The sequence below is a fragment of the Myxocyprinus asiaticus genome, chromosome 28 (genome assembly GCF_019703515.2).
Source record: "Myxocyprinus asiaticus isolate MX2 ecotype Aquarium Trade chromosome 28, UBuf_Myxa_2, whole genome shotgun sequence".
In the NCBI taxonomy this organism is placed as follows: Eukaryota; Metazoa; Chordata; class Actinopteri; order Cypriniformes; family Catostomidae; genus Myxocyprinus; species Myxocyprinus asiaticus.
This window is the reverse complement of record NC_059371.1, coordinates 36,634,371-36,642,886: the sequence shown is the minus strand read 5'-3', so window position 1 is coordinate 36,642,886 and position 8,516 is coordinate 36,634,371. Positions and strand designations below refer to the sequence as shown.

Here is an 8,516-nt window from a genome sequence, read left to right as displayed (position 1 = left end):
CACACACACACACCGGTCAGGAACTTTGGGTTCATGTTAAAGCGGGTTTCACCCAGGGCACCATACAAGCTAGAACCGCTACTGAATCAAACCTTGCTTGATGAATTGGGAGACAGCAAGTCTGAATGAGATTTTGAGAGTTAGCTGTGTAAAATGACTTAATTTCAAAAAATGTTATTGCTTATTGTATTGTTATATAATTTTCCAATAAAAAGTTATATCTTGCCATTTCCAAAGCATATATAACCATGTAAAGCCTCTAAAAACTTCCACATGATTTGCACAAGGGTACCAGAAATGGACATGACACACTGTAACTACATGCAAAGTCAGCATGATCACAGAGGAAATTGTTTGCTTCCAAATGTTCATGTACCCTGAAATTAAACCCAATCTACTGAATTACTAACCAGTGTTATTCCCCCATTCAGACTGTTTTTTTCACTCTGTGGACATTTCGCTTCAAACTGGAGCTCACCCATGCCCATACATTCAACAGCACTTCCAGCTTTGGCCACTGGGGGCAGTGATTTTGACCTCAGTAAGCACATACAAATTTCAGCAGCTGAACTTTCGACCACCTGATGCCGAATTCACAGTGTGATCAGTCTGGCAAAGTACAGTTTACATGGAGCAAACTACAATCTATCTGCCTAGAAAAGTATTCCCACTGCTAAATATATGACACGTTTTGAACAATTTAGTGAATAATATACCTTTTGTACAGGATAATTAATTTAAGTGCTATAAACAAAACAACAAGCTTCACATTTGTGCTTTTAAACCCTCTTGAATGCCTTGACCCACTGATGCAATTAATGTGAACATGTTTTTTGGGTTTTTTTACAAACTGAAGGGCAATTAAACATTGAATACAAGGCTGTAACAGGTTCTTAGCTCTCTTGTGAAGGAGGAAGCGGGGGCCAGGTTAACAGTCCATGCGAGTCTTTTATTCAACACACTTCCAATTTTACACACACACAAATAATGCTTTGCAGCCATCAGCCACAGGAACACACAATGCTTCGTGCATCACTCTCCCTCCTCTGGTGGCTTGGACTGCTCTTTTATCCCTCCCAGCTCTCACTGCAAACACAAACAGCTGTTAGAGATGATTTTCCACAGGTGTCGATCCTTACCGTTCTCTCTCTCCCAGCCTTGCTCTCCACAGACCTCGCTCAGTCACGCCCCCATCACCACAAAAGCATTTAAAGATTCTTTGTTTCTTTACACATCTCAGAATTTGTGTTCAGTAAGCGCTTATGATGGCGACAGCATCGTGCAGTGTACACTGAATTATCTTACATAACTAGACATAGTGTTATGAAAGTACAGAAATATTGCTGTTAAGGTCCTTAATTGAAGTGGATATGAAATTATGAAAAATGTATAAGTCATCATACATTTCCCAAGCTGCCAACATCTACAGTTTTAATGTACTGAGAATATGAACGACTGTAAAAAAAATCTAATTTCACTCAAACCCATTTATATACATAATGGTTCATATCAAACATGTCATTAGCTATTATAAAGGTTATCATATGCCAAGGCTGTTATTAATTCTTTAGCGGTTCATTAAAACCGTTTAATATGTGCTACAGTGTTGGCTCCGGTCCATAATTATGATTCACAGTATAAATTTTTAATCTGGCATGAATAATACAAATCATTTTTAGATTTACCAGCATTAGACAGGCAGAGCACAAAATTTTAACTCTATAGAAAACATAAAAATAACTGTTCACTCAAAATAATCATTTACTCTCCCTAATGTCATTCCAAACTCATATGGCTTTCTTCTGTGGAGCACAAGGAGAAATTTTAAAGAATGTTCTTGTTACTCTTTTCCACGCAATTGCGCTGAATTTAATGAATACACTAAAACTTTTAAGCTTCAAAAATGACATAAAAGATGAAAAGACTGAGATTTAGGTAATTATTCACTGGTGTTCTTCTACTCCAGTGAGCTGTTAACTCGGAAACCACTTCAACTGGATCACTAAATCAGTAAATTTAACTCCAGAGCCAAATCAGCCTGATTCATGAATGAATCATTTAGACTGGTTTTGTGAACCACTGAACAGGCTTACAATGTCAACAATTTTAACCTCGTACGACCCCGAAAACATGCGTGGACTTTGTGTTTTAGCTTTGCTGTGTGCAATGCATAATTTAAATTCATTTAAACTGACTGATCTCAGTTCAGGATACTCTAGTTGTCAGTAAAGGGTTAAACTTTCGATGTATGGAGTCATGTGACAAAATGACATGGCGCCATTCATAGCGGAGTTTGTCTTTGGGAGAAACACAAAAAAAAACTACATCTGGTAAAAACCCTCATTAAGTTTTTACATTGAAACCTGTTTGAGTCAAAAGATTAGTCTCTAGTTTCATCCGATATGTAATTGTTTTTTGTAATTTGAGCGATTTATCGCGAAACGCCATGCTGCTGAGCACAATGTACACTAATGTGTACTTTAGCGCTATTTTTTCTTTAGAAATCCTATATTCACTGCATTATCACACTGAGAATCAATGGGTTTATCCAAAACCTGACAAATGTTGGTTTCAGGTGCTTTATGTGGAGTTAGGATGAAAATATGTACTGTTCTGAGACCAGTGCAGACAGACAGCACACTGGAGGTTAAGTCAATCACTCTGACCAAAAGTTCAGTTTCAGGCTGCAGATGATGTTTGGACCACTCAACATGGTTGGCAGACATGGGACAATGGTAATCAGTACTTAGATTCAGAATTTATAATGTATAATTTTATTTTAACGTGGTTTGCAGTGATTGGACGATGCTGGCCATTACTATTTCTGATTGGTAAAATGCTTAAGCTTGATTTTGACAGAACAAAGAGAACATTGAGATTTTGTTGCCAAAGTAGAAAAAAAAACATCGTATCATAAACGTCAAATCATTTTTTTTTTTTTTGTATGGTTTTTTATTTGTGCTTTTCCCCAATACACATTGTTCCAAAACAGCTTTACAGAAAATCAGCTGTAATGTCTGTAACATCTCAAAAACATGAATAGCCAGCACTCCTGGAAACATAATAAAAAAATGTATTTTTTAAAAAAAAACGCATGTACATGAACACAGAACCGAGGACTTGACCAACACATTGCCAACACACAGTCTGGTTAGACATACATAACGTGTGTTCTTGCATTACTGTGGTTGTAACAAACCTTAGAACTCAAGGGAGCGATAGGGTTACCATTATAAGTCTGTGCAATTAAACTGGATGCGTTATTATTCAGGTAAGTTGCTATAAATATACTAACTTTAACTTACTTGCTCAGCAATATTCTCTTCAATCTGTTGCTCCGTCATGACAGTAGATGACTTGAAAGAGAAAATTTACAGTTGAAGCGGACAGTTTACAGTAATGTACGCTATAGCACCCCATGAGGCAACGTTGAGAATATAGTGTGTACTTGCTTTGTGTTATGAACTGTGGTTAGACAAAGGCAAAGGTGTGCAAAATCGATAAAAATCTTGCCGAAGTCTATACAACTATTTCGGTAGCAGTCAATTACTCCAATTACTCCAAATCTCCGCTTTCAAACAGCCCTACTTAGCGCTCTTCTCTCCTAAGAGTTCTTCTTCATTTGTTTTTGGCGATTCACATTCTTCATGCATATCGCCACCTACTGGGCAGGGAGGAGAATTTATTGTAAAAAAGGACTTAAATATTGGTCTATTTCTCACCCACACCTATCACATCAATTTTGAGGACATGAGAATGGAGGAAGCATGCATGTTTTAAAAAATTGAAAATAAAACAAAGCAAAAAAATATAAAACCATTTATTTTTTCCATGTACTCTTTGTATAAAATAACTTTAAAAGTCACATACATTTACATTTAAAAACATTGACCTTGTTTTGAAATTAGTAAGTGCTGTACAGTTACAAGTTAAACTTGAAACTATTGAATACATATCATTATTTTGTACATGTGATGAATTCTTCCTCATTTACAGCAACTTTAAATTAGCAACACTAAATGACTGCATCTCTGCGACGGTGGTCACTGCTTCTTGCTGAACTCCACGAGTGCTTTGTTGACTAAATCACAATTGATCGCATTATGAACCAACACACAGTGAACTCCTGAAAGAGAGGATACGGACGGTGATTTAACCGAATAAACAATCCTCAAATTTCAACATTAATACGGTAGAACAGTTTCTAGGTTGGTGGAAGAGAACAACTCACCCATCCTGCCGACCTCTACGATGTTCCTGTCCTCATCATCAAAGAAAATCATATCAGAAAACTGGACTCCACTGTCAGACTTCAGCCTGAAGACAGAGAAACAGCTGTCAGTGTGTCTCACATTCATGAACAGATACTACGTGAGTGAGCAACCACATGCAAAGATAGATTCTTGCCCAACACTGCATTGCTTGATACTTAACAGTACCTTTTAAAGTGGTTGACCTTTGAACCAGGGTAGATCTCTTTGAAGGAAATGTACTGGTTGAGGTTATAGAGTGACAGCAGCTGATTGGCTCCCTCCACCTCGCTGGTTCTTTGAGAAACAGAAAAAGGCCATTTATTTGACATATATGCAGTAAGATTAGAGGATATTGTATTTACAGTATATGATTGATAGGTAGATTAATCATAATTTATCTCTATCTATCTTGAGAAGTTCATCAGAAGTGTCTTGATTAAAAGCATAACGGTGATGGTTTATGGATAAATTTACGACTTACAAGCAAAGTTTTGCCTTGAGAACTGGTGGTGCAACTAAATGAGGCACCGAACTGGTAACAAACGAGCTAGTTGTTACCAACACAGCAGACCTTTTGAAATCTTACCGTGATGCAATGCCGATCTTAAATCCCTGACTGTGGAGTGAACTAAGGATCTTCTCAGTATCCTGGTAGATGGGAACCTCAGCCAATCTTGAATCCCGTACCGTGCCGCTGGAGAAACAGGAAACCGGTCAGTGTGCAAGGAAGGGGAAAAATATTATCCAAATAAAATTAATTGATTTTAATTTACTGTCCCTTTAAATAATCTGAGGAAGAATAGACAATATATAAACACTAAAACCTAAGACAAACCTGTCATCTATGTGGAAAGGTGCTCTGACATGAGTGTCCACCCAAAACGGCCAGAGAGTGTAATCTGTTAAAACCAAAGAGTAAAATAACAACATCTTTGTAATGACACATTTAAACACACACACACACAAACATATATACATACACACACACATATTGCATTTATGTATATACAGCAAAATCTGTACATTATTCCAAACTTTTGGCCGCCAGTGTCTGGCAGCCAAAAGTTTGGAATAATGTACAGATTTTGCTCTTAAGGAAAGAAATTGGTACTTTTATTACCCAAAGTGGCATTCAACTGATCACAAAGTATAGTCAGGACATTAATAACGTGAAAAATTACTATTGCAATTTGAAACAAATGTTCAGAATTTCTTAAACTACTTCAAACAGTTCTCATCAAAAAATCCTCCACATGCAGCAATGACAGCTTTGTGACATTTCACCCCACGCTTCCTGTAGCACTTGCCATAGATGTGGCTGTCTTGTCGGGCACTTCTCACGCACCTTACAGTCTAGCTGATCCCACAAAAGCTCAATGGGGTTAAGATCCATAACACTCTTTTCCAATTATCTGTTGTCCAATGTCTGTGTTTCTTTGCCCACACTAATCTTTTCTTTTTTTTTCTGTTTCAAAAGTGGCTTTTTCTTTGCAATTCTTCCCATAAGGCCTGCACCCCTGAGTCTTCTCTTTACTGTTGTACATGAAACTGGTGTTGAGCGGGTAGAATTCAATGAAGCTGTCAGCTGAGGACATGTGAGGCGTCTATTTCTCAAACTAGAGACTCTGATGTACATATTCTCTTGTTTAGTTGTACATCTGGACTTCCACATCTCTTTCTGTCCTTGTTAGAGCCAGTTGTCCTTTGTCTTGAAATCTTCAGTTTTTTTACAATTTCAAGCATTGCATAGCATTCAGTCCTCAAAACAATGATTGACTGATGAGTTTCTAGAGAAAGCTGTTTCTTTTGTGCCATTTCTGACCTAATATTGACCTTAAGACATGCCAGTCTATTTCATACTGTGGCAACTCAAAAACAAACACAAATACAATGTTAAGCTTCATTTAATGAACCAAATAGCTTCCAGCTGTGTTTGATATAATGGCAAGTGATTTTCTAGTACCAAATTAGCAATTTAGCATGATTACTCAAGGATAAGGTGTTGGAGTGATGGCTGCTGGAAATGGGGCCTGTCTAGATTTGATCAAAAATAACTTTTTTCAAATAGTGATGGTGCTGTTTTTTACATCAGTAATGTCCTGACTATACTTTGTGATCAGCTGAATGCCACATTGGTGAATTAAAGTATCAATTTCTTTCCGAAACAGCAAAATCTGTACATTATTCCAAACTTTTGGCCACCAGTGTATGTATATATAAATATATACTGTATATGTTCTGTGTACCCCTTCAGAGTTCATTTGGTTGCTCAGAAAAGAGCTGCTGTCTATGGGCGCTTTGCTCAAATTGCGCTGAAACCACCCAAAAAGTGCTGTTTGTGGGGTTGAAACACCTCGTTTCCCACAGATTATTGGAGATAAGGGCTTCTTTAAATTTCCACCAGATCGTTGCATCAGGAAAAACTCAAGATTTTACATAAATGATGATAATTCATGGGTCACCGTCATTGTTATCCCATCTACTCTATTAGACACAATTGACCCGCAGCAGCTGTTGTTCGATAATAACTTATTTTAACAAAGAATTTATGCAAACTCTGATCTCAAACGGCTGTTTTTAATTTCCAAAGTGCTGTCACTGTGACAGATATGAGATCAAATATAATCTAACAATGATCTTATATAATCAAGACCACCGTATGTGATATAGCAGGAGAAACAGATCCCGTCTCCACCACTGCAGCACATGGACTACTGTTTGTGAAAGGATAAGTGAATAAAAATAATGTCACACTGCAAAAATAAAGTCTTTGCATTTATTTTGAATGCAGTAAATAATATTGTTCAATCGAAACAGCTGTTATTAAATTTTGTTATGGAATATGATCATACTGAAGTAAAATATTGTATGTGGGTTAATAATTTAAGGAGTTAAGACACATACTGTATGTCTCATGGTAGTTTTCATTTCTAAGTACTTAAATTCTTAGGCTTTAGAAGCATGTTGAACATGTGAGGATGTGTATTCATCAACCTGTCACATGTCTGACATAATCATACAGGCTCATTGAAACAAGTTTAAACTTGTTTTGGTGATATTTCAGAAAAGAACCCACATAATTTATTCACTGTAAACCATATATATTCCTATCAAAACTGTTATTAACATTAAAATATATTATTACATTCTATGAAGCTTAAAAGATTATTAAAACTGCAGCGCTGCCTATTTCCACCATTGAAATCTGCTGCGGAGTGTGACGTCAGAGTAATTTCATCTATACTGTATAAAACCCATGTTATAAGGCTAGACACTGTGTTTTAAGTTTACATCATTTAAAAGGTTTAAGCGTGAACACTGAAAACTTACCGAGGTCAAAAACTATTAATTTCGGTTTAGACATCTTTGATCAGCGCTTGAAACGGAAAGAAACTTTACAGGACTCAAATCACTTAAAACGAAACCGGTTTCTTTTACCAGTAATGTCAGCTAGCTTAATACGGAAGTGGCGTGATGACGTAACATTGCGTAAAAGGATACGTATCCTTGTTAAAATCACAACACGACCCATCGTCTGTTTGTTATATGTTATTCGCTGATAATTTCGCATTAAAAATATATTTAAATATAATATAAGTGTTTATATATATGTTCATATGTAGTATGTGTGTGTGTGTGTGTGTGTGTGTGCGTGCGTGCGTGCGTGCGTGTGTGTGTGTGTATATATATATAATATATATATTATATTTTAATTTAATAATAAAAAAGAAATTCAAAAACTGAAATTATTGTATTTATTTATAAAATATAATTTGTCAAATCTCTGTAGTTGCCCCTTGTAATTTCAATCCATCTTATTTGTTTATTTATTTTTATATATTATGTTTTTATTTCTTTTTTATGTATTGCAGTGTTCAGAGCCTTCTTTTATAGGTTTGCTGTGTTGACAGCATTATGAATGCCTTTTTAGTTTTGATTTTGTATTAAAAAACATATTTTGCATTTTTTATAATACAAATAATATATATATATATATATATATATATATATATAACATAATGACGTTTATAACAACCATATAGAAGAAACACACTCATTTGCTACCTACAGTTTTAAATAGCTAATTCTACACTTTTAGATTTGCCATCTAAAATTAGAATTACAAAAGAGCACCAACATACAAAGTATTTTGATTACTTTTTAGTATTTTTAGTACTACTTGGTAAAATATTCTAATTTATTTAGTAATTCATTTAGAAAAAAACGATTCTACAATTACAAAGAATTAAAGTATACAATAGA

General features: G+C 35.6%; 1 protein-coding gene across 1 annotated transcript; it reads right to left on the bottom strand.

The window, feature by feature from the left end:
* Positions 1-3,805: 3,805 nt before the first annotated feature.
* On the bottom strand, positions 3,806-7,718 carry LOC127418844 (magnesium-dependent phosphatase 1-like). Its single transcript, XM_051659705.1, has 6 exons — positions 7,584-7,718; positions 5,089-5,152; positions 4,840-4,947; positions 4,440-4,547; positions 4,232-4,317; positions 3,806-4,126 (listed from the first exon to the last, which is right to left on the bottom strand). Exons 1-6 carry the CDS (start codon positions 7,615-7,617, stop codon positions 4,044-4,046), a joined length of 483 nt encoding a protein of 160 aa, XP_051515665.1. The 5' UTR covers positions 7,618-7,718; the 3' UTR covers positions 3,806-4,043.
* Positions 7,719-8,516: the final 798 nt, after the last annotated feature.